Here is a 27,014-nt window from a genome sequence, read left to right on the forward strand (position 1 = left end):
TTACCACCCGGCTTGAAAAAAATTTCTGGCTTGAACACTGCGAATCACTGTATAAGAACCAGAATCTGACTTTCATACCTGTGTAAGCACCTATCATTATCAGAAAGTGATCACTGGCTACCTCTATGTTGCTCTCATTACCGGTCTTCTTTGGAGGATTCCCTTGTCAGTCATATTTATGGGTTTTTTGTTCAATCATTAAATTATTCAAAAATATAAGATCAAAGCAGAAGCCGTATACTTAACTTCTTTGTATATAGCAATACATATAGCTGGCCAGAATTGCAGACTTATTTAAAAAGAATCACTGTTCATCTGTAGAAAATTCTCTGTATATAAAGGCTGTTTTGTAGAAGCAACCTCCTCTGATGGAGACAATTACCAAAGCAAACTGTACTGGGTGACCAATTCCTCTGCCGCCCATGTGAATATTACCAAATACCAAAACAATGTCTCATTTAGGAAGTCCCTGCTATTGAAACTTGATTGTCTTTATCTGCCCTTATGTAGATCTAGACTTCCAATAGATTGCCATTCGAAATGACAAAAATACAATTAAAAAAAGAAAATGAGCATTTTTCAAACTCCTTGACCAGTAAGCAAAGCCCTTGATAAATCTATGATACTGTTCTTGTGTTTTTTATTTGTGACAATTATTATATTGTTCTGTTCATAAACAAATCCTATTTCATTTCAAGCTGTGACACCTGACAACTAACAGGTCAGGTTGTACTTTGACCTGGATGATTGTATAACTGAAAGTGAAATGAGTTGCAGATAAAAGCTAACCAGATCCTAGCTAAGGCTGTTGTGTGCAATATAGTAGAATGCCATATAAAACATACACATACATAAACATATACAAGCCAATACAAAGGTTAGGAATACATTATGAGACATGTAGAGGTATATTTTTTAAACAATTTACATAAAGATTTGTACTTTTTTATTTGTTAGGTATGAATCAAGCAGCATCTGTATATTAGATCAGTCAAAAATTAGATCAGTCATAGCACCAAAATTCTTGGATGCTAAAACTGTCGAACGAAGAAAGAAAATAAATCTTTCTTTCAGTAGAACCGATGAATATATGGACATTAGAGATGGGTGAGCCTGCACTGGTTTAGTTTATAAATGGTTGGATAAATGTTCTTTGAATATGTGTTTTTTTTTTAATTGATGAACGTTGTTTAAAGTTGGGTGAATGTTTTTAGGACATATCAATGGGTTTGTTTGCTTTAGTAAAACTTAAGGTTTACCCATGAAAGACAACCTTCTCTAACTTTTAACTTTTGAAATACTTTTCAGGTCTTCAGGGAACCCCTGCTATAATTAACCCCTTTCCAGTCCATCCTACATATTTTTATTACTTGTAAAGAACGATCTAGTTGTCTAAGCTTACTGTCCAGCTTATTACCAGTGATATTTCTGTGTTTTGAAGACCATTAACCTTAATGTGCCCATGCTGGCCGGTCCGGATACTGTGGTCAATTCTTTTCTGGATTCTGGAGAACAAACCCTGGACAACAAATACGAAATGTCCATATCATGCAGCACCCCCATCCCTATGATTCTTCTACAGAGGAATAAAATAGGCATAATACCATGTAATACTAGTAGGTAATTGGGGTTGGTGGAGCTTAGAGCTTTATTATTATGTTTAAACATTATGTATATTATCTGGGTGTTTAACCTGGAGAGAGTAATTTATTGTTCAATGTGACTTTTACCCCTGCCGGTATAGTCAGTCATTGTTTGAGTCATTTAACCATTGAAAAACTTGGCTGCAGCTTGAAATAAAAATTTAACTCGCTGCAGGTTCTATATAATATAATATTGTTTTTTTGTCTATTCAGAAATCCAAATTACTGGACCTCGAATACCATGCAACGTGAATCCAAGTGCATGTAATGCTGTGCATACACATTTTTCTCCCGATGTCTATGTTACAATGTCGGTTACAGTTGATTTAAATTGATCTTTGCAATCAACTACAAGTATTCGATCCACTATTCAAATGTTTCATATTAAATTGAATTATTAACCATTTTATGTAATTGAAATATTGACCATGACACTAAAAGTGGAATTTGATATTTTGGGATATTCCACTGTAATTATTGCATAGTGCATGGCTAGATTTGGGTGGCTTCTTAGCTGTCATAATAATGTACCCAGACATTTGGGTGCTTGGGATGCTCTAGGAAAAAGGTAGAAGACAAGTTTAGGTATGTGGCGATGCCTTATGTTGCATTTAAATGGATTTCAGTACAGAGATCTCCCCAGCCCCGTTTAGGCTGATGTACCACTCGGAACTTTTCAGTAACCACCTGGCTGGGACACAATACATGGGCCACCACGCGCTTTCAGCTTATTCTCATCCCATTTTGGGGAGAATACTGCAGTATCTGTGGTCCATCAAACAATACCAGCAGTTCCAGATCTGATGGCCAATATTATGTACAGTGTTGTAATGACACTGTTAGATGTTGTGGTTAAAACAGAAATAAATGTAAAAAATAAAAAAATGCAATCAAGCAGATGCAGAAGGGACTGAACCATTGCCTTGAGGGAGACGCTACATGTAACATTTACCCATGGAAACCCAATAGGTTATGAATGGGGGCAGAGTGAGTAGTTCAATACCGCCACTGTTGCCCACAGACAAACCTGAAACACGGGTCCTTTAAGAACAAACAGTGCAGAAAGCTGAGTGTCTGACCCAGTGCCAGCCATTGGGAGCCACTCAGGAACCTCTTCATAGGCCCTGATTTATTAAAGCTCACCAAGGCTGGAGAGGATAAACTTTCATCAGTGAAGCTGGGTGATCCAGCAAACCTGGAATGAAATTCTTCAAAGCCATTTGCTCTTTGCTAGCAAACGTTTTTAATCCTGGGCCAGACCCATTTCAGGTTTGCTGGATCACCCAGCTTCACTAATTAATGTGTATGCTCTCCAGCCTTGGAGAGCTTTATTAAATCAGGCCAAACGTGTCTTCTGCAAAAAAATAAATTTGTGTGCCTGTTTGTAGTGTTTTAAATACACTGTGTTTCCTTTGCTGGTGCCAGCATGTTCACCCGATCCCCCTCCTGGTACTTCAGCCATCTTGATTGGCCAGGCTGGAGTGATGTCACTCCTGTGCATGTGCTCATTGCGCATTTGTTCATTACCCAGCAGCTGTGCTGGAAACGTTCACTGAGCTGTGCATGTGCTGAGTATAACATTGTAACAAAGTTTGTCAACAGGCTGGTAAGTTTGTTTTATTGCAAAAAGAACATCACCTGCCACTTCTGCAAAAAAACAACACTCCAGCTTGCAACTATTCATTTTTTAAGTACAGGTAGTGCCTGGGTTAAGGACATCCGACATACGGACGCCTTCTAGATACGAACACTCTGTTCCCTGCTCGCTGTGTTCCGAATGGGGCTTCCCTGCTTGCTGTGTGCAGGATGGAGGCTTGAAAGGTGGAGGGGCGGTTTGCATGACTTATGGAAGAAATCATTTGCTAAACACAGCTGGGGTTGTGGGTGATCTTAGGGGGGAGCTCTTTTTGCAGACTCTTTTAAATCTTTAATGACCAAGACAAACTCTGCAGTAGTTTATTTTTGCATATCAAAGCTCAGCTTGCTCCAGCAGTTAATGAATGTCTAGGCGGTCCTAATTGCATTTATTAAAATAATGTACCTGTTCTGACATACTTACAAATTCAACTTAAGAACAAATCTACAGTCCCTATCTTGTATGTAACCCGGGGACTACCTGTATAGTTCAGCTTTAATGGGGATAGACATCTATCTGCAAACTGTACATCATTAGTATATAGCTCTAATCTCTCTTCATGGGAAGCATATTTATACCATTCATTTCCCACAGCACTCTGAACACAGACTTTATTTTTAGAACTTTGGTTTATCATTCCCACAATTTTATTTTGATCTGGTTCTCACTGGTTTTCTATCTACATGAGTCACCTTTTATTTGATCATGATGTAAGGTCTTTTTTTATTGTGTTTACAATCATTTGTATATTATACTGTAACCATATTATAGAGCCTTGGATTTTATTATATAAATGCAATGTTCAGCCCTCACTGAGAGTCATTTTTATAAAGAAATAATGCTCGTCATGTTTGGGTAGAGTGCTTCTGTGAATGTACAAATGTAATATTAATGCTTCACTGCACATTACCAGAACACATTAGTATTTACGTATATTCAGCTATGTATGTGCCTTATTTAGGATTGCACAATGCTGTCCTCAATCGCTGCATAAATTCAGGAACAGTCCGAAAATAACTACAGTAACTTTGGCAGACAAAACTGACCTTGAAAATGTATTTACCTGTGTACTCAGCTGTTACTAAACAGAACTCCAGTTTATAAAGTACCCAGGCATATTATAAAATAAAAAGGCAGCTGACACAGCAATTCTCACCTTCACTCTGGTGCTGTCTTTTAGATATTCCTCCGCCAGCCAGTGTCATTCATCTTCTTCCTGGGTGCCTCGGCTATCTTGGACTTACCCTCTCTTGGAGTGTGTTATTATGGCAGCCTGGGCTCACCAATATTCTATTGATGTAATGACATCAACACCACAGAGAGTGGTGTTGATGTCATTACATCAATAGAATATTGGAGATATTTCTTGGTATTTCAGTTAGAAAATGACCCAATGACCTCTTGTAGGCTTTCAGCTTAATTTACGGTATGTATAAGGGTTTTTTTATGGTGGGGGCATTCTTTAATGGTGGCCTGCTCTAACATTGGGAAATAAGTCATAGTGTTTATTGCAGAAACTTTATTCTGGTATCATGTGGACAGGATAGGATCCAGGAAACATCTGTTTCTATCATGAGTTAGAGTTGACTAGGTTCAGACTAATACCAGAATTTAACGCTAGATAAACATCACAGAGGAGATCTACGGTAGACTGGTGTAAGCTAATAGTGGAGAACGTCCCAATTGTTTGCAATAATGGTGGTTGTAAGGTGTTGTACCGCCCCCAACACAACTACCAGCTAATAGGAAAAGTGCCTCCTAATTACCTTAGAATCCCGTCCCCCGAGCAGATATAAAAGCATAGGTAAACCTAAAACAATAAAATCACACTTACCTTCAATCCCACAGATCAGTCTATCCATCGGGAGGTTTCTTCCATCGGGTCCCACGTCGTTACGGTATCTATCTTCGACCGGCGCAGAGCACCAGCGCAGGCGCTGACATCTTCTCTCTCTTCTTACGCGTTCTTCTTCCTACGTCACCTGATCTCGCACTGCGCAGGCCCGAGATCGGGTGACGAAGATTTGGAAAAAACCATCTGCAATTTTTTCCCCTATTAATGTAAGGGCTCCTGAGATGCTTGGGCATGCGCAGAAGGAACAGGCTCTGCACTCACATTCATTCTTATTCTCCTAGGCGATCGAGAATTAGGGGGTGGTGCTGCACCCTCTTTACAAACAATTTTTTTTTTAATTTTACCTAAAATGGTTGTCTCTCCTTTTATGTAAAGTAAAAATTCTGAGTTTAGGTATGCTTTAAGTACATAGTGAGCAGCATTCCTTTGGCCGGTGCTTGTTAGGGATGGTAGCATTCTGTACAAGCACCAGTCACAAAAAAGGTAAATAGGTGTAAATGTGGCTGGTTTGATGGCAATCTGCCTGACCTGAAGCCAATTGGATGCCAAGGGTAAAGGAAGGACAGAGAAAGCAATCCAAATCCCTGTGCCATGGCATTGGTTCTTAAAGAATGGCAGATTTGACAATTAGTACTGACCCACTAACTGCCGCTCTCCATTCATTCTCTATTGGGCAGCTTGGGTATATTTTACATGTAATGTCTCCCTCAAAGCAGCAGTTCATTGGCATGAAGAAGTGTTACCAGCACCGCCAGTCTGAATACAACCATAATGTCAGACTGAATGCTAGAATAGAACTCTATTGCATGATGTCTGGTTTTAAACCTTGTATGAACCCAAAATACATAGCAGTACATTGTGTGGCTGATTTCTGAACATCAGAGTCAAGAGATATTGTCTATAGCAACTGTTCCTTATTATTTGGGAAAATCACTGCTATGGCCAACAGCTCCAGAGATTTTTTTTTGCTTCTGTGTTACTAAATAGGGCCCGGTGTAGTAATGTAATGTTTCACACAGGAAAATGTTCATGTGCATATAACATTATTGGTCCCATTTTCCTTTTTTTTTTTTTTTTTTTTTTTTAAACCAAAGCGGAGAAAAGAAAACAGGGTTTATTTTATTGTTCTGTTATTTCAACAGCTTACAGCCAAAGATAAAGGAAAGGTGCATATCTCAGGCCAGCACAATGCACAGGAAAAAGGAAGTCAATTGCAAATCTGGAGCTATAGATTATCAGCTGTAAAGCTTTGAGCCGAGCGTGTCCGTTAGCAGGCATTCATTGCGGCCCCTCCACTTCAACCTCGCGAACAATGAGTCTTCTGGTGGAGAGGGTGCCGAGCACTGACCCTGCTATAGGAAGCAATGTTAACAGGCTAACTGCTCTAGCCCTTCCTGCTCATAGAAACAGGATGCTATTAGGGGAATACAAACACACTGCAAACATACATTTAGGGGAACTGGGCCAGCAGATTTCAAAGCTTACCTTCCAAAAAGATAACAGACATTTTTCTTGTGGCACAGTCACCAGTGAGTATGTTTGTTTTTACAGCTATCCATATTTCTCATTACACACAGTTTATCTTCAGTGCTGCCTTGAAATGTAGCTCATTTCCTGAATTGAAGGAAGGTAAAATGACTTTAAGACATATGATAGACAACATTTATGGGCTAAATATAACCCAGTGGGCCGGTATATGCAGAGCCGTCAACAAACTGCAGTAGCAATCCAGCAAGAGGTGCTGCTGTGCAAAAAGGAAAAGGTCCAATTGGTTTACATGGGGCCTGGAATACAGCGCATTGTGTATTAGGAGTAAACAAACTCATAGCAAGATTTAGCAGGCTGTTGCAAGCTTTAAGTGCTGTCATTAGGATCTGTTACCAACTATAAAGAGATCAATACCCAGGCTGCCATTGGTGACTGTTGCTTGATTGCCATACTGATCCAATAATTTTATTGGCTGATGAGTCATAGACTTTAATGTTTACAAACTTTGGCCCTGATTTATTAAACATAGTGTATCTGTGTGACTGGGGCCCTAAATTAAACAACCGCATAAAGAAATGTCAGGGCAGACTCCCTGCTTTTGAAAACTCAACTTGCCAGGTTACACTGCCAATCATATGACTTCAATTTGTGTCCCAGACCTGGAAAAAACACAGCGATTGAATAAAGCTCTCCAAGGCTGGAAAGGATACACTTTCATCAATGAAGCTGGGCGATCCAGCAAACCTGGATTGGATTTCGTCAAAGTATTTTGCTATTTGCAAATGTTTTGAATCCTGGACCAGATCCCTTCCAGGTTTGCAGGATCGCCCAGCTTCAAAGATAGAAAAAGTATGCTCTCCAGTCTTGGAGGGCTTTTTTAAATCATTGTGTTTATTCCAGGTCTGGGACACAAATTAAAGTGATTGGCATTGTAACCTGGCAAGTTGAGTTTTCAAAAGCAGGGAGTCTGCCCTGACATTTCTTAATGCGGTTGTTTCATTTAGGGTCCCATTCACACAGATATGCTATGTTTCAGCATGTTGCAGTGCGTTATGTTTTTGATCATTTTGAATGGTCTGCCAGCACAACACAAGATGTAATGCATCTGCAGCATTTTTGACAATATAGTGCACTCTGTGTGACACCAGGATAGGAAATGAGGGGTAATTGGTTCCGTAGGGGCCAAGAAAAACAGACAGCAAATCAAACTTGACATAGGCTCCTCTACTTCTTCTCTGTTGATCTCCCATTTGCAGGGTTCTCCTATTACTTCCTTTCCCCAGAAAATAATGGAAAATGTCCCAAGTCCCCATTCATAGCTCTGTCTTTACCATTGACAATCAGGTTTCTGCAGGATAACTGATAGAGGCTCTATGATCGATATCAGAGAGATGGAACCAGCAGAAGATCTTTCCAGGTACCTCTGTAGAATTGCTTCCTGCAAGGGAGCCATTTCACAGAGACTGTCAGGACCTTTGTCATTTTTCACATCACAAGGCCTAAGCCTTCCCAGAGTTTTGTCTGGAACTTGGTTTTAAGCTAAGTTGAGTACAACACTCAACAATCATAAATGATCATTCCCGGTGACAATCATCTGACATCTGTACGAGGCTTTAGGAGTTATCCAATGTTTGTTCTGAAGAGCTGCACTGTTTTATAACCTGTCATTAAGCTACACACATACTAAGAAGCGTTTGATAGAAGCTGCCACAGTCAGACCGATACCTAGAATAAAGATGTTTCTCAGTTAGGACAGCAGCAGCTTTCATTAAAAGTTTCTAAGACAGGCTTTTAGCACCCCTTGTGTGGTGAACCCCCTGTCCTTGGTTAGCGTGTATTCATCCATTAAATACCTTGAGATCACACAAAAGTGTTAGGAGAATAGTAATTCCTAAATGCAGCATGATGTGACTTAGTTCTGGCATTTAAAACACTCCATACAATTATTTTTATTATTATTTTTTATTTTAATAACCTCCCTAGAGGTAACCCCGAGTGTGACTTGGGGTAGAAAAAAGTTACTAAAAGCAGTACCCCCGAGTCACACTCGGGGTAGGTAATCCTATGGGAGGTAATAGTAAATAGAGCCTTACCTGATCCGACGGCGTCCCGCGTCGTCCATCACCGCGATCTCAGTCTTCTTCTCTCTTCTTCCGGCCGGATTTTTCATCGGATGAGTCACCAGGGAGTTCCCAGTGGTCGGTGCGTGTGCACGTTGCCGGCGGGGCAGTACATTGCTTTCAAGAAAATTTATTCTACAGTATATATATATTATATGAGTATAATATGAATTTTTAAAAACAAATTAAAAAATATATATTTTTTTTAAATATATATATTTTTTAATTTATTCAATCTATTATTTTTACATGATTTTGTGTTTTAAACTTTATTATACTCATACTATTATAATATACTGTAAAATAAATTTTCATGAAAAATAATGTACCACTTTTAGACATATAAAACTGGAAAGAAATGAATGCTAGGGAGGTTAAACAACGTTGTGCAGAATTACTACATAGAAATCAGATTGATTATTGAGTTCTGCTATATTTCGTTCAGTCTGTTATGTAGTCTCGTACTATGGTGACCCAGACTTGTGATGAACATTGTTCCTGCGTGACTCATTTTCCACAGTGGCAGATTCTAGTGTCTCCTGCTGGCTGGGCAATGTCTGCACTGCTGTTCCATATTAACAATGGTGTTTGCTGGAGAATACGCAGCTCAATCACAGGAAGCACCTGGGCATGGTCCGAAAAAAAGAAAAAGGCAGAGGAGAATTGAGGTTGAATTTAATAGCACATCTGCGGAAACATTGAATAGCTGAAGAAAAATAAATAGGCCTAGCTTACACTTACTGAGATGGCTGGGCACTGTGCAGTTTAATGGAATATAAAATCCAATAAAATAACTTATATATAATGCATTATGATGTCACACAAATATTCAGTATATTGGGAAAAGAGCTCTGACCCAAATCAACCAATCAGGTTTCAGTTTACTGACAATCAGTTCAATACTTGTAGATTAATCACTGAGGCTTACTACATATTTAATGTTGCCCTCTCTTTCCTATATTCTATAATCATTATGATATAAGCTGTAAAATAAAAATAAATGTTTTGCCCACTGGTTGGACTATATACACATAATAACATATTATATATTATATTATATATAACATATTAGCATAAGAGAAAGACAAAAAAGAGGGCTTTTTGCAGCAAATGTTAAAGATTTTTTACTTAAAGGAAAACAATACAGTATGATATATATACATAGAGATACCCTTAGGTCAAACTAATAGGAAGCTTTTTAGGAAATAATTACAAAACAGACTGTGGTTATATCCATTTCTGACGCGTTTCGCTGCTATAGGCTTTTAAGGGGAGGTGAGGAGCAATACAGAATACAGCTTCTGTTGGTCTTTAGGAGGTCTCGAAGGTGAGAATTAGACATGAAGATTCTGCGATTATCCCTCTATAGTGCATAAGGAAATAGGGAGGCTCACAGTATTTCTGTCAGGATCACCAGGTAGGTATTTTGAACATGGAGAAATGTGCATGCAATGCAGAGGTAGGGGCCTGGTTTAATAAAGCTCTCCAAGACTGAAGAAGATAAACTATGATGGGAGAACTTGGGTGAACCAGCAAACATGAAATGGATCTGGTCCTGAGTTGAAAACATTTGCCAAAAAAGCTAATCCGTTTTGGGTTTGCTGGATTCCCCAGGTTCCCCTATGATAGTCTATCTTCTCCAGTCTTGGGGATTTTAATAAATCAGACCCATACTGTTGATTTACCCTTTTTGTGGGACTGGGTGTGGGGAGGAGGATTTCCTCAGCACTGGAGCCCCCAATATTAAACAAGTGGCCTGGTATAGTAGATGGGGTCCCATGCTTTCCTGATCACCCAGCCATTCATTCCTTGAATTTGGTTCAATTTTAAGGGGGACCCCCAGCCAGAGTGGTGCCCCATGTGCCTGGTACTAGTAACACGACTGGCAGCCATATTTCTTTATTACATATGAACGTTCTGCTTCTTGCTTTCCAGTTCAATACAATTGTGTTCACAGCTTCTTCTCGCATTGCTAATTGTCAGCTCTCCCCATGTGATATCCTATACCTCAGTTATCTCTGATCTAGTAATAGCTAATCTGCTTTTAATCTGGTGTTTACAAATCTCTACTACAGTAATTAAAAATGTGGAAGAGAATGTTTCAGAATGGGACAATGTCAATTAATATTTTTGGTGAATGTTCTGATTTATGAATGTTCATTTATAAATATGCTATACTGATCAAACTACAGGAATGGGGCATTCTGTATGTTATGGAGTGTGAACCATTCTTCCTTCACATGTGCCAGTCTGTGATAAAAGGTGGAATGGGCAAAGGTTTCCATCTCAGATGTTTAGCATATGGATGTGTCTGGTGATATTCCTGATTTGTTTCTGCACAATACAAAAGAGTACAGGGCAGGGGGACCCCCACCAAGTATGCATTAGGTATTTGACCTCCTTTGGGTTTTATAATCACATATTAAATGGCACTAAAAGTGAACCCGGTTTGCCTTTAGGCTTGCACAGTTTTACCATCACCTCTCCTTCACTGAAACTGCTTACTCGGTGTGGGTTAAAAGCTGCAGCAAGCAGAGCGTACCTCATCTCTTAGCTGGAGTATCATCTATTCTAGTCCTTTACTTCCTATTCCTGTCCTTTATATTCTTTCAATCAGTAAGGCCAAGCATTATATTTTACCCTTGCAAAAAAACAAAAAATCCTCTTGATCTTGTCAAAAACACAGAACTGTGTGCTCATTCCAGAAACAACCGTAGTTCTTATCCTGGACTACAGAACAATTAGCCTTTATTTTGTTAAGATCTGGAAGTGAGAGTGGTTGAGTAGCAGAGAAAAAGATAACTGGTAGGCTTGACAACACTAAGCCTACAAAATCCTGTGTGTTGTCACCTGTAGTTTCCTGTACTTGCAGGGTCTTTAATTGGACAAAGTATTGTAAAATGTTCCTGTATTTGCCTAGATTGTAAGCTCTTCAGGGCAGGGTCTTCTCCTCCTGTGTCACTGTCTGTATGTGTCTGTCATTTGCAACCTCTGCTTAATGTACAGCGCTGTGTAATATTTTGGTGCCATAAAAATCCAGTATAATAATAATAATAATATTGAATATAATAATAATAATAATGTGTTATTGCATATGTGTTTGTTTTATTAGTCCTGATATACATTGTAGGCTTCCCATAACATACATGGGGTTAGGCTGCTACCTAGTGGCTGATTCAATAACAGCAATCATGCTAAACTTGGTTTACACCTCTATGAAATTCTACTTTTAGGAAAATAGGCCATTCTGGGAAAATGTAAATCCCTGATGTTTTCTAGTGTAGATAGATCATTACTGAATACCTTCCCAGTGAGTCAGAGAACATCACAAACAAATGCCCATTTTTCTTCTACATGTTGCATCCAGAAATCACAAAAATAGAAATATCCGCTAAGTTGCTCAGAAACTCACCTGCTTACTGCAAATAGGGATTATCTGTCCCAGCTGATTTACCATATCAGTGTTCTCCCCGGCTCATTTTAGCCGGGTGCACCACTCCACACTTTTCAGTAATCACCCGGCTGTTTTTGGGAGGTTACTGATGAGTTGGGTCACAATACAGGGGCTGCCACCCACCTACAATTTCTTCCCAACCAGCTTGAAAAATTTCTGAGTTCAACACTGCATATGATCATCAGCACAAAATCTCCTTTATTGATATAGTTATTATCACTTTTCTGCATAACCTGGAGTGCTGGGTGTAGGTGACAGGTTCTCTTGGAAGTGTTGTGTGTGTTTCAGTATGCAGTCTGATGGCTGTTTTGTTATTGCTGCATTGTGTGTCCTGTGAAAAGACTTGTATTGTGACTTTTATGACACCCGACTGTTATACAGTACATTTATTGATGTCTTATCTTTGGATTATGTATTTCATTAAATTGTATGAAAGGTTTATTGCTTTAATAACATGGACGGCCGTGTGTATGGTTAATCAGCCAGTCTCAGGTGTATTTACCACCTACAACGGCCCGAACGTGCTTCTTACTGAATGACTCCTTTATTGAAGTATACATATGAACTATGTTATCTATTATTTATTGTCACAGGATGAAAACTTCCTGCAGTAATGAATGGAACCTTCAATAGGGGGATTTTATTGCTTGTTTTCCATTGGTGCACAGCAGGTGGTATTCACACTCAGGATGGTGCTGATAGGGTGAGAATGATCGTAGCTTAGCTTAGTTTGGTGGTTTATTATTTTTATGGGTACACTTTGGGTCTGGTGAGGGACCTTAAACCCATAGGACAGGGCCATACCTAGCACAAAATCATGAAGAATTTGGCTTCACATCCTAGGTCTTGGGATTTGTATTGCTAACTAAAATTACTTTTTTGGGGGTTTGTATTAACATGATAAACTGTAAAAGAAGCTTAAGGAAAGCTGTCAGTAAGCTTTTGAGTAAACACAGCAAATGTGCTGAAGTCAGGACTTTCCAACAGTTTATTTTAAAGCCTTACTTTAAAGTGTCTTGTCATTGTTGAAATTGGGCTGTCTTTTTTTCCCTGTGCAATATTATTATTATTACACAATATTTGTACAGCGCTGCGTAATATATCGGCACTATATAAAGTCCATAGTCATGTCACTAGCTGTCATATGTCTTTTAATACAGTCTAAGTTTATATTTTTGGGGCAATCCAATTAGCTTACCTGCATGGTTTATGTTTGCATGTGGGAGGAAACCCACGCAACCCACGCCTGCAAACTCCATGCAGATAGTGTCCTGGCTGAGATTCGAACCTGAGACCTAGTGTTGCTAAGGCCAGAGTGCTAACCACTGAGCCACTGTGCTGTCCAATATACAGACCAAGCACTAAAGTTCCAGTGATTTTTTTAAATTCCAATTTATTGCTCAGCTGATGGACTACAAGAGCCATCAAGCCCTCTTCTCCCCATCTGCACTTAATGTTGCTCATTTACACAGAGTTCTCTCATTGATGAATTCAGGTTGTCTTTTCCTATCCTAGACAATGTTCAATCTACAGACCAAGCATTGAACATCCAGTAATTCCTTTGATCCCATGTTTTTTTTCTGGTCTAATGGGCTACAAGTGTCATCAAGCCCTCTACTCCCAATTTACCTTTAATTTTGCTGATTTATGGCCCAATTTTTTCTCCATGGGACGCCCATGTGTGAGGGTGACAGTACAGGAACAGAGATGGTGCAGAGGGCTGTCTTTCTAAAACAGGAACAAGAACACTAATGTTAGGATCACCAGGTACAAAGTTAATAAAAGCTGCAGATTTATAATTATGACAATATTCATATGAGATTCACAAGTCCATGTTCAATCAGTTATAAACCTGTACTATATGTATATAGTCAGGCCTGGCATATTGACTTGTCTAGTCACTCCTTTCCTCCCATTGGATTGTTTGTTTATTGTTTGTTTGTCTTTTTTCATTAATATTACTAAATATTATGATGATGTTAATGTTTATCTTTTAAATATTTTTTTGTGTTCTATTTACTTAGTAATATACTGGTATTTATATATGTGTTAGACAGGGATCAGTATTTATCTCCTTGTACCAGAAGATGGCGCTCTCTGACTATAGTTGGAAATGCCATTGTCTGATACTGCCAATGGCAGAGCCAATGATGGATTTCATTATAGTATGTGATATACAGATATACAGTTTATGAATTATTTTTGGAATTTGTATTACTAGGAATTATAGGGCACAGTTAGTTTTACTTTTATTCTTGCTTTTGTTGTGATTTGTCCATTTTAGGTAACACATCCAATTATAGATTGATGAGCTACTATGTTGTATGTCCCATAGAGGTATATATATATATATATATATATATATATATACTGCCCCTCCCATGGCTTAATAAAGACTGATATCATTCCCTTAGTATTAGGGACACCACAGATTCATAGGGCTGTATGTGCAGAGTGACCATGATAGTTATATATTTGATTTCTATAATAGAAAAGTAAAAGACAATTGACGCACAATGGGTCTGATTTATTAAAGCTCTCCAAATCCGAGAGGATTCACTTTCATCTGTGAAGCTGGATGATCCAGCAAACCTGGAATGGATTTCCTAAAAAGTAATTTGCTATTTGTTAGCAACTGTTTTTAATCCTGGACCAGATCCATTCCAGGTATGCAGGATCACCCAGCTTCACTGATGAAAGTGTATCCTCTCCAGTCTTGGAGAGCATTATTAAATCAGGGCCCATATTGTTGTCAGTGATAAAAATGTAGCCACATTTAGTGTATATGGTTTCTTCATGCTTTTATTATGACCAGGCATAGTGTGCAACCTAGAGCTTAGAATCCACAGGGAGACAATGCATAGTGTACAGAATATGTATTGTATGTATTGTATAGCACAATGTCCATCTATTACCCCAATACACCTCACTGTGCACCCTTAATCAAGGTAAATTATAGAGATTTAATCATCAGCACAGAGGCCAGCGACCGTTTCCATATTTAAGGTGGCATCCATTTATAATGATCCTGACACTATGAGGTTGGCCTGATTTATTGTTTGGTGAATGTTATACCTTATAATACACCAAAACAATTTCACAGACAGTGATGGATGCACAAAGGCTGATGGATATGAGAAGACATGGACTATGATGGATGAGTACAACCTGACAGACAGAGTGACGGTAACCGATTGATGGCTAAGACAGATGAGTATACCAGACATACCTGAGGGACTCATTTCAATAATATTATACCCACCTTGACCAAATCACCCCCAGGTCTTCATGGAACTCCTGCTATAATTACTATATCCATAGCTGATAGTATATTTGCATGGTGATCAGTGGGAAGAATGTCACCCTTACAGATAGTCAAAAAGACAATTAGTGTCACTTAAACTGACCTGAGAGGCACAAATTGCTCATTGCTTAAGGGAATCCTTAACAACCTCCTGAAAAACCCTGGTTGGGAAACCCAGCTTTAGGCTTCCTCTTCAACAATATATAGTTTGTAGGTAAACTTGCAATTTCATGCAGTAAAAAGTACTTTCACATTTTTAGAAATATTAGTTCAACATTTGCTGATAAAAGCCATACTAGGAGTGCATTGTGGCATCTATTGGCATCTATGATCATGTTGGTAACCACATCACACATCTTATGTCTCCACAGCTCCGTCTACGATGACCAACCAAACGCCCACCAAAGATTTATGGAAAAACTGGACACTCGGATTCGTAATCATGACCGGGAAATCGAAAAAATGTGCAATTTTCACCATCAGGGATTTGTAGATGCAATTAATGAACTTTTAAAAGTCAGGGCTGATGCTGAAAAACTTAAGGTGAGGATACTTCTGTTTTACAGTCTATTAGGAGAACCTCATTTCATTGGATATTAGAACTATTTGGTATCTAGCTTGATTTATTCACATGGGCAGTGTGGCCAATAAATAATTTCACTTCATGTTTATACAGTGAATGTTGCATGCTTGAAAAAAAGGTCTAAATAGATTTAAATGGACAAGTAAATATTTTGGATGTTTGATTGTGCTTCCTGTAATGCTTAATGGTGTGGTGATGCTTTCTGTCCACAACTTGGGGACTGACATTTCCTACACTATGCCTTGTGTTGAAGGAGCATTACTTCCCCTTTTTGACAGATAGTGAGGACACTGCGCACAGCTGCTGGCTGTTTAAATAGCTGTCAGTGGCCATTGCAGTCCGTATTAAGCTACGTACACACTTCCAATTATTATCGTTGGAAAACGAACGACGAACGATCCTGCACGATATATACGAACGATCATATAGCACCGATCCTGCACATAGAGATAACGACACGATCGTTCGTAGATATTGTACACACAATAGATACGATCGTTTAAGCGATAGAGGAACTATGTGCACGACAGGAAAGTGAACGGACGTTCGTTCATCACGCATGCTCTGAACATGGACGATCAACGAACGACCGTACACACGAACGATGTTCAACGATCGTCGTCCAGTCCGATCCGCCGGTCCGGTCGTTCGTTTCCAACAAGTTTCCTCGTTCGTCGGCGTCGTTGGTTACTTTTTTACGAACGATTTTTTGCCCAATCGATCGTTCGTCGTTCGATTGGAACGATAAAAATTGGAAGTGTGTACGCACCTTTAATGATTACAACCAATCAGAGTGGCTCCTGGTGTGCTCACTAATCCTGGTACCTGGGCATGTCATAGCTAGTAATCATATGCTGCCTGGATGTTGAACAAAAAACCAGCCCTAAGCTTGCAGATGCCACTGTAACCTGAAGATGGCAGTGTGAGGCAGGTAAATACTGTATTCATCAGATACAATTACATCATTAAAATGTAAACAAATGAATTAATATAATAACATTAAAACCCAAGCATGCATAACCCAACACCTTGCCTACTGATGTAGAGCTGTTGTTTTACAATCCTGTCCTTGGTGCTACAAAAATTCATATATTAAGAATAGCTGCAAAATTAACCACACTGCTGACACTTGAATCACTGACCCTGTGTAAATGTGGTTAGTGATATGTTTGCATGGCCAACTGTATATGAAAAGATGCAACATTTCTACCAGTGAAATATGCCTTTTTTTAGTGGTCACATATAAAATAACTGACAACTTAAATGTTTTTCTAATCTCCCTGTTAGTAGCAATGAACAAGAGTGCTTAGTCGATCGATCTGTGCAGGAATGCTTATAGAAACATTTACCAAATAAAGGCCTCTGGTAACACAACACCCCTGGTATAGGACAATAGCAAAGCATAGAGTGAGTGTTCAAGAGATGGTAACCCTTAGAGCTGGTTGCTTTTGTTCAGTGTCCTAGAAAGAAGTACTAAGGCGAGTACTGTGATCTGATCAGAAAGATATTTACAACATATTGCTGGCAGGTCCTACCAGCCATGATCTTTCTGCATTGCCTAAAGAACACAAAAACCAAGTAATCACATGGTGATCACTTGGTTTTCATGTTCTTTAGGCAATGCAGGAAGATCATGGCTGGTAGGACCTGCCATTGATCACATGGTGATCACTTCACTTGGTCCATTACAAAGTAAGCAATAAAATCAGAAAGGTTCTGTTTGAAAATGTTATTCTCATGCTGATGAGGTGTAGAGAAGCTAACCAGAGAAAGCAAAATAGATTAAACTTTCAGGAAAATCTTCTAAAATTTACAAGGTAAGTAACAATACCTTACAGGTACCAAAACATTTCGAGTTTATGGGTTTAATATTATTTATCTAGTTTATGGATGAATTTGGGATTTGTATAAGGTTGATTCTAGTTGTGTAAGGTAACTGTTTTAATGAATATTAAGCTAATGTAATAATGTCCTCAAATGAAGCAATGATAAAGTGAAGACTATCTTGGAGTAATCACCTTTAGGGCTAATGTTAGCCTCCAAACTGCTGGCTTGTTAGCAGAGCATAGCAGACAGGAATGCTCATGAAAAACTTTATCTAGGTACACACTTCCAATAATTATCGATAGAAAACGAACAATTACGACCGATCAACGGTTATGCACAATTATATTTGAGCAATCATATTTTGCACAATTCTGTACATGCTCTAATGATACGATTGTTCAAATTTAATCCACCAATAGTGTACACACGCTAGATACAATCGTTCAAACGATGCAGGAAGTGACATGTAAAGGAGAAAGTGTATTGCAGAAACATGCACGATCATTGAACGACCGTACACACGATAGATAGTGAATGATCGCCGGCCAATCAGATCCTCCGTGACAATTTTCGGCCGATCTGTTGTTCGTTTCCAACGATAATCATTGGAAGTGTGTACACAGCTGGTGTGACAGGCTCTACTAATATTCTGCAGCTCATGACTTAACCATTGATGGCACTAAGCTGTACCCAGCATCTTCAAACCAAAATAAGCCAAGTGGTAATGGATCAGGGTTCTTGATACAAGACGAATGACCATGATGCCATTGCAGTAGCTACTTTTCCTGTCCACCTCCTTCACCGTATATCATTTACTTCAACTCTACAGGTGAACTTTCATAGATCACTGCATTCCAGTTATGGGCATACAACAGAGGGATAAGTAATGATTAGACTTGTTTTTTCCTATTGGGATTTCAGTTCTTCCATCAGTTTGCAATTTTGCAAATGGAGAGTAAGACTTTTTCTGATGACTGGATAGGGGATATAGGACAGCAGTTTCAGCAATCATCAAGTAATTCAGACCTTCAACCTAATTATCCTTGTATTGTATAAATGTGAAAACATATAAAGAAAAAATCTACACATATAATACAATGTTCTCCAAGTAAGTTCAGCAAAATGGTCTGCAGAACAAATACCATAATTAGGGCAGTAAATGGTTCCATTTCTTTCCAGAATATTCTGTTAAAAATGAAAAATTAGCTCCTTGATTCTCTAAAATTCATACCAGCTCTTTAATGAACAAAAATTTGCATTATAAAGTGGAAACTTCAAGAATTTCATAAAAGCTGATGGCCTCATAGAGCTTCATCTGGTCAATGTATTGCTGACTGCACTAATGTCCACCAGAACAGGCAAAAACCCCTCTCCTGTCCTTGCCCAACAATGATAAAAATCCTCATTAGCTCGCTATCTTTTCCATTGTGCCAAAAACCACACAATGTTTTTTTGCACGTACATGCAGTTGACTCCTGCGTCAGTGACAGTTCCTCATGTGTAGGTCAGCACCTGCACATCAATAGCCGGTAGCCCCATATTTATCCAAAAGGGCGTTTTGTGCTGCAGGTGCGTCAACGTCGCTGTCGAGTTTTAGCAAAACACACAAAACATTCTTTTTTCCCCTTTTCATTTCCTTCCAGCAGCCCTTGCCAAATTACATTTGTACCCCTTGGGAGCCAGCTAGGATTTTCAATTACGTGTGGGATATCGCTGGTAATTGTACTCAGTGTTTTAGCTTTGAGAAAGATTACGCTTTGTCTACCAGAGAAGTGTTAGGAGCTTCAGCAGAGGTCACACTGTACCAACCCTTTTAGCTCCTTTTACACTTCTGCTGAACACAAATGTGGGCAGCAGACAAGTCGAGCGCAGTTCAGCGGAGCCTGTGATTGGCAAACCATTATCTAAATGATATTCAGATAACAGGGGACAATATGCGGCATCAATGAGGTCATTGAACATCATTGTTCAGAAATTAATGAGATTTTGAATCCATCCGAATGCGCTTCCTTATTACGATGACCTAATGGGTCACTCAATATGTGGGAAAATATGAGGTCGCGCTCTGGCTGCACCTGCAGCATGAAAAAATCTTGCTGGGGTTTGTAGATTTTCACTTTTGATGTGAATCAGCCACCCAATGTTTGCATTCAGCAAAGTATGAATGTTTAATTACAAGAAAAATGCCATTGCCATTTCTCCCGGACAATGAATGGAGCATAGACCTCATTGAGGTTATCAAAAAGGGACCAGTGGCCAATTGGGTCAATGATTTGAATTGTTTGACAGACCCGCAGGAACAAGGAGAGTTCAAAAATCCCAAGTAAATTTGAGAAGTTTGCCACGGAATCTGTTAGTCCGAACTGTCATAAGTAATTAAAGGCAACAAAAGGCCTTTGTGGTTAAAAGTTCAAGTTCAAACTGTAGAGTTAATTTGAATTTGCCCAGCTTTGTTCTAAGTTCCTCATGAATCATGATCTGATTACAAGGGTGAGCAGTTACATTAGAGCACTCTTTGCTTATTTCTCTAACCAAGACAATTTCTTTTTTTTTTTTTTTTTTTAAAGGTCCAGGTTACTGATACCAACCGAAGATTTCAGGAAGCTGGGAAGGAGGTAAGAAACTAACTTTATTTTTATTTATAAAGAATCGCCATGTTCACACAGCCCTCTACCAACAACTCAGCCTGATTAATGTCCTCCCACCTAAGCATCTCTTACGCCTTATGCGACCTCAAATTTGTCTGGCTATTCGAAATGAGCCTATGGCTCTGTAATTGGTGTCTTTGGATTAAAGTTTTTTATAAAAAAGAAAGTAGGATGTTACCTTTTTTATTTTTTTTAATTATATATTTTTTTATTATTTCTTCTCATTAAATAGGTATTTAATTATTTATTAACTATTCCAATGATTTGTTTCTCATTAATGTCTTTTCTCATTATTAGTTTTTCAGCACTGTCAATTGATCTCTTTTTTTCTTCCCATAGTCTTCCCATAGACATTAAATTAAAAATTTAGAAAAGTAAATGCAAGTCAGTAGTAAGTGAAGAAGTAGAACCTTGTTTGAGAACTGAAATTCTTTGAATTCGAAAAATGTAAAAAATTATGGATGGTGGTAAAAACTTTTTTTTAAAGATTTTAACCACTTATCTGGTTATCTGGGACCGAATGAGAAAATGATAAGGCAGAGAAAGGGTGGGGGGGGGGGGGGGGGGGTGTAGGCTTTTTGGCAAATATACTTATCTGAGACAACACATACTCCACAGAAACATGGCAAAGACACACAGCACTGCATGGGGATTTAGAGGCTGATGCACACCTAGGAGTTGTAGTAATGTGTGCATTGCAGGAATACACACACCGTGCATGCATTATGGCACCCCATTGCATTGCAGAACATGCACAGTAACATGCTCATGCTGTAAATACTCAAATGACACACTTCAATAGGCAGAATTTTTTTAATGTTTTTGTTGAATTTTCTAAATTTTTAACAACCATAGAAAAAAAAAAAGAACAACAAAATAACAGCTTGCAACATAAAAAGAAACAACAGTTCACCGCACACGGTGTCTTCATGTATAAGTGCATAATAACAATAAAACATACAAATGAACATTAGGTAAGGGAAAAATTGGAGGGGGGGGGGCATCTCGCATATATTATGAACACATTCAAAGATACATGGAATCATCACCACCATAAAAAACTTAACATAACTGTCACCCCTGGTAGCCAAGGCCCTGGGTATGACAGGGAGTGAGTTATCATAGAAACTGTGAGTTGTAGGCTGTGTTGTGAGATAGTACCTCTTCCCTCCCTGGATTTGACAGTGCTTTATCTATGAAACAGAACCATTTACCCAGAAATTTTGATTTTTGCTTAACTTCCTCTTGTCTGGCCTCCAGCGTCTTTTTTCCCTTTTCCTAAGCCCATCTCCTGGATCATGGACCAATTTCCAAACAGATATAGTACTGGGCATAGTAGTAAAGTAACCCCCACAACTTTCTTCATAAACATCAACGTTGCCTCCCAAAGCTGAGCGATATAAGTACAGACACAGTAACAATGAGAGAGAGTAGCTTTTTCCCTGCTTGCATTTTAGGCATCGCATAGATTCCCCAGAATTTTGGTCCATGGGAGCAGACCTCGAGCTATAGACTTTGTGGGCTTTATGCATGATCTTGAATTGGGTCTCTCTCCATAGTTTATTGATCGTGGCTTTTCTCACCGTTAGATAACTATTTACAATTTTGTCAGTTAGCTCATCCACATTAAAGTCCTTCTGCCACTCACATAAGTTGGAGCCTGACAGAAGCTAGGTATACAAATTTTGAGGAGTCCTATACAAATTAGATATTGACATGTTACAACAATATCTCTTATCACAATGTTATGTTTGATGTCTGTGGGGAGTCTGGAGAAGGGGCATTGTAGGATGGCTCTCAAAACCCACGGGTGGGCCATATCCTTTTCCAACCTATTGTTGGAGTGATGGGACATGCCTAAGATCCAACCCACCACATGGCAGAATTAATTTGCTAGATTGTAGAGCCGTATGTTCGGGAAATTTATCCCTCCCTTAGCTCCCGGTAGAAATAATTTGGTCAAGGAAATTTTAGAATGCTTGCCCCTCCACAGAAATTTTTTAAAGGCCTTTTGTAGCAGTGTAACATCCCTATGTGGGAGTAGCAGCGGTACCGTTTGCAGGGGATACAACAGTCTAGCAAATGAGACAATTTTTATTAGATGGCTTCTGTCGAAAAAGGAGAGTGGTAGATTCTCCCACAACAGGAGTTCCTGCTGAATCTTATGGAACAACGGCAGATAGTTCAGTTTGTATACGGAGGAGGTATGTTTCCAGATCTTGATGCCTAGGTAAATTATGTACTTATGGCCACCTTGAACTTCGTTTGGGACAACCAATATCGATTGCATAATGGGGTTAGGGGCAATTTCTCCTGAAAAAACTCCTGAAAAATCTGCTTAATTTGGTGCAGGTCTGCCGTTGAACCAGAGTTGAAGAGCAATATGTCATCGGCAAAAAATGCAGAATGCAATTCTACATTTTGCAGGGCAAATCCCATGGAGTTCAGGGGTGTACTCAATATGACGTACCAGAGTTTCTAGCGCTAAATTAAAAAAGAAAGGGGGCACCCCTGTCGAGTACCTTTCTGAATTTGTATTGTCCTGGAGAGAAAACCAGGGGTGTGCACCCTAGCTTGAGGATTACTGTACATGATCTGTAAAAGAGTAAGGATTGGGCCCTGCATCCCAATATTCTAACGACCAGAAAGGAAGCCGACATCCACATTATCGAACGCCTTTTCTGTGTCTAAACTAATAATCTCTATATCCTGTTGTGGATGGGATTTTGCATATTTCCAGAGCAGTTAGTACCCTTCGCATATTGGTGGTGGCATATCTACCGTGCACAGACCCCACCTGTGACGGAGATATTAAGGAGGGCAAAAACTTGGCCAAACGATCTGCCATAATTTTTGATAGGAGTTTGGCATCTAGAATAATTAATGAAATGGGCCGCTACACTGCTGGGTCACGTGGGTCCTTCCCTGGCTTTGGGATTACCTTTATATATGATTCCTTACCGGATGGTAAGTATGTACCAGAGTCCCACATGTGATTATACAAATGGCCTAAATCTTTTAAAAAATCTTCCTTCAAAATTTTTAAAAAATTCGAATGTGAGGCCATCGGGGCCTGGGGCCTTGCAATTGGCCAGTTGAGATACGGCTCTATTGATTTCATCATCCAAAATGGGTACATTAGCTGGTTAAGGACAGCCATGTTAAAGCTTCAAAAAAATTCCACTCTCCTGAGGAAGGCATAGTTCTGCCCGTATACAGAGTGGTATAATAATCCGCTAGTGTAGCCGAAATTTGCTCTGGGTGGGTCAGCTCTGATCCCCCGGCAGTAAACAAAGCAGGAATGGAAGTATTCTTATATCTGGGTCATATCAAGTTGGCTAGCATTTTCCCAGCCAGGTGTCAAACACTGTTTTTGCTCTCTGCCATTTGGACCTAGTTTCTCTATTCGGAGTAGAGGCCAATTGGGATTGGCATCTCATAGTAGTGCTAGCGTCCTAAGATTTTCAAGTTTCGTTTATTTTTTCCTAGTTGATACGTATCCAATTATTCTGCCTCTAAGAAAGGCTTTTACCCGCTTCCCAGAACAAAACTGGGTAATTACTATGAATAGAATAACTGGAGACGTACTCGAGCCAAGCCAATTTTAATTCCGCCTGACACGTGGAGTCATTGTATCATCAGGTAGGATGAAAATCTCCATATCCACGCCTCTCCCTTAGGAATGTTGTCATGAAGATTCAACATTATGGGGACATATTTCTGGAGAGTCCACCCTTTGTAAAATATATACAAAGGTATATAAAAGGCGATATAAAGGTGTACTGCTTTCCAATGGATACCAGTGGCGCCAGACATCACAGATCACTTCTGTCTCAACAAAAACACTCAAGGGACTCTCTTGACCAGTTCTCACCTTTGCATACCTTGGGGGTGTATCAGCTAGGTGGTGGGTACTCAGTCTATTCTCTGATTCACACATGACTGAGTTGAAGTCTCTGCCCACAATTTAATTAGGAGAATGATCCTTTGTCACCCACTGCGCAGCCTGCGCAAAAAAGGAATTCCCGGGGGAGGCATACACATTGACAACAGTGTATTCGGTGTCACCCATGGTGAGATGAAGTTTCACAAATCTACGCTCCTCGTCACTGTGTACCCCGTCACCTTCCCCCATAGGTTCCTTTGTAGCATTATCAAAACACCAGCCTTTCTCCCCACAGCTGGGGATCCATCATTCACCATCAGATTCAAAAAATCTTCCCAGCCCAGGTGCCTCTCTTGGAGCAAAGCAGTGTCGGCTCTCAGGCTTTTTAAGTGCCGGGGAACCGCCATTCGCTTGTTAGGGGACCTTAGTCCCTTGATATTCCAGGAGACTATATATATTGCAAGAATTTAGATACTTCCTGTGAGGCTCTTTCAGTAACCGTTAGTGACCACATGTTGCAAATAGGCACTCTAGGGCAGATTAACAAATCAAAGTCCTCCAAGTTATTGGTGGCAGGAATACAAGTGTATGGGCAGTCCCAAGCTTGACTCAGGCATGCAATCAACTTACATGACCGGTCCATACCCGTGGTGAGATGTCCAGAACAAAACCAATAATAACCAAAATGGGGGTAGGGTAATCCAAGATAGAGGGGATAAACCAGTAATATTCCTGTGGTGGTCTTCCTTTTTTCCTCATGGGACACATTGAAGACAAGGAAACATAAAGACAGGCTCACACCCAGAGGGTATCAGGGAGCGTATCATAACTTGATGTCTTCAGCTAGATCTCTGCCTACACGTACTGCCAGGGTAAGTTTTTTTCCCTCTTGTGACCGACTGTTTTCCACAGTGAGGCTCCCTTAGTCACTTTCTTCGGGGAGTGTGAGCTATTCTTTTGAGGGGCATGCGAAGTCGAAGATTCAGGTGATGAGGCCTGGTCCACCTCTTTTGGAGTCATTTCCCTCTGGGGGTCGTTCAGGTGACCTTTCACAAAATCTTCCGCATCTTGGGCAGAGGTAAAGGAGTGATGTACATGTTCGTTGTCGTGCAGGTGAAGGGTGGCCTGGTATGCCAGAGTGAACCTGATCCTCAGTTGATATAGCTGAGAGCACAGGGGTTGACACTGCTTACATTTGCGGGAGACCTCTGCCAAGTAGTCCGCAAAAATGTGTAGGGGCGTACCCTCCAAAAAGATATTCCTGTTAGCACGAAATGCTTTTAGAATCGTGTTTTTGTCCACACATTCTAGATATTTCACTCCCACTGGACGGGGCGCATTTCCATCTTTTTGTGGCTGGCCCAGGCTGTGTGCCCGTTCCAAACTTGTTGTAAGCCCAAAGGATCTGGGAGTGTATTAACACAAAGCTCTATGAGTTTGCCTGGTTTCACTGCTTCCAAGATTCCTATAATCCTTAGAAGATTCCTAGGTGACCTGTTTTCCATGTCATTCAACTTCTTCATTAAATTGCCAACCTGGTTTTCAAAGGACATGATCCTAGCGGAGGCTTGAATGGCATCATCCTCCGCGGAGGAGTTTCTTTCCTCCACTATTTCCAGCCTGCCGGCATACTCTCTGAGTTCCTGTCTCAGGGATTGAATCCCTTTCCCAATTGCAGTGTCTATGGCTTCCTGCAGTGTGGGCTTAAGCAGAACCGCCAATGCATCTGCTATAAGTGCAGAGTCATAAGCATGTGTGGGGTTGCATCCTGTACTCACCTGGGAGGAGATAGTGAGGCCTCTGTCTGTAACTGGTGAAATTCGTCGGCCATCATGGATTTATTGGCGCGATTCCTGTCATGCTGCCACCGTGGAGTAAAAAGATCCTCTCTGGATGATTTATCCAGGAATTTCTCTATCCGGTAACGTGCACTTATGCTTGGGGAAGGTATGTCAGCGGTTCTGCAGTGTGCTGCGACGGAGCAGAGTCAAGTATTTCCCCTGGGTGAACGGGACAAGATCCGTCACTCTCCCATGAGGCACCGGAAGTCTGGTGGGCAGATTTGACAGTTTAACGACTGGCCTTAGTTTCCCTGTAAGAAGAGCCGTTATAATGGGCAGCATGGTGGCTAAGGGGTTAGCACTATTGCCTTTGCAGGGCACTATCTGCATGGAGTTTGCAGGTTCTCCCTGTGTTTGCGTGAGTTTCCTCCAGTTCCTCCTGGTACTCCAGTTTCCTCCCACATTCCAAATACATGCAGTTAAGTTAATTGGCTTACCCCAAAAAGAAATCGACCTTAGACTACATTCATGACATATGACTATGGTAAGGACATAAGATTGTGAGTCCCTTTAAGGGACAGTTAGTGCCATGACTATGGACTTTGTACAGTGCTGGGTAATATGATAGTGCTAAATAAATACTGTGTAATATTAATAATATTGTGCTAATCTCTCCAAACAAAACTGCAGTACTAGTAAAGGTGCGTACACACTTCCAATTTTTATCGTTCCAATCGAACGACGAATGATCGATTGGGCAAAAAATCGTTCGTAAAAAAGTAACCAACG

The 27,014-nt window shown here is 39.9% G+C and overlaps 1 protein-coding gene across 7 annotated transcripts in view; it reads left to right on the forward strand.

The window, feature by feature from the left end:
• EXOC6 (exocyst complex component 6) overlaps window positions 1–27,014 on the forward strand; it is a 140,860-nt gene that overhangs the window by 17,326 nt on the left and 96,520 nt on the right. For all 7 annotated transcript variants that reach the window (XM_072425048.1, XM_072425050.1, XM_072425049.1 and 4 more), the window contains exons 2-3: window positions 15,872–16,043; window positions 20,478–20,525. In XM_072425048.1, coding sequence (XP_072281149.1) covers window positions 15,872–16,043; window positions 20,478–20,525 — 220 coding nt within the window. The remainder of the gene's footprint in view (window positions 1–15,871; window positions 16,044–20,477; window positions 20,526–27,014) is intronic.

The sequence above is a fragment of the Pyxicephalus adspersus genome, chromosome 10, assembly GCF_032062135.1.
Source record: "Pyxicephalus adspersus chromosome 10, UCB_Pads_2.0, whole genome shotgun sequence".
Taxonomy (NCBI): Eukaryota; Metazoa; Chordata; class Amphibia; order Anura; family Pyxicephalidae; genus Pyxicephalus; species Pyxicephalus adspersus.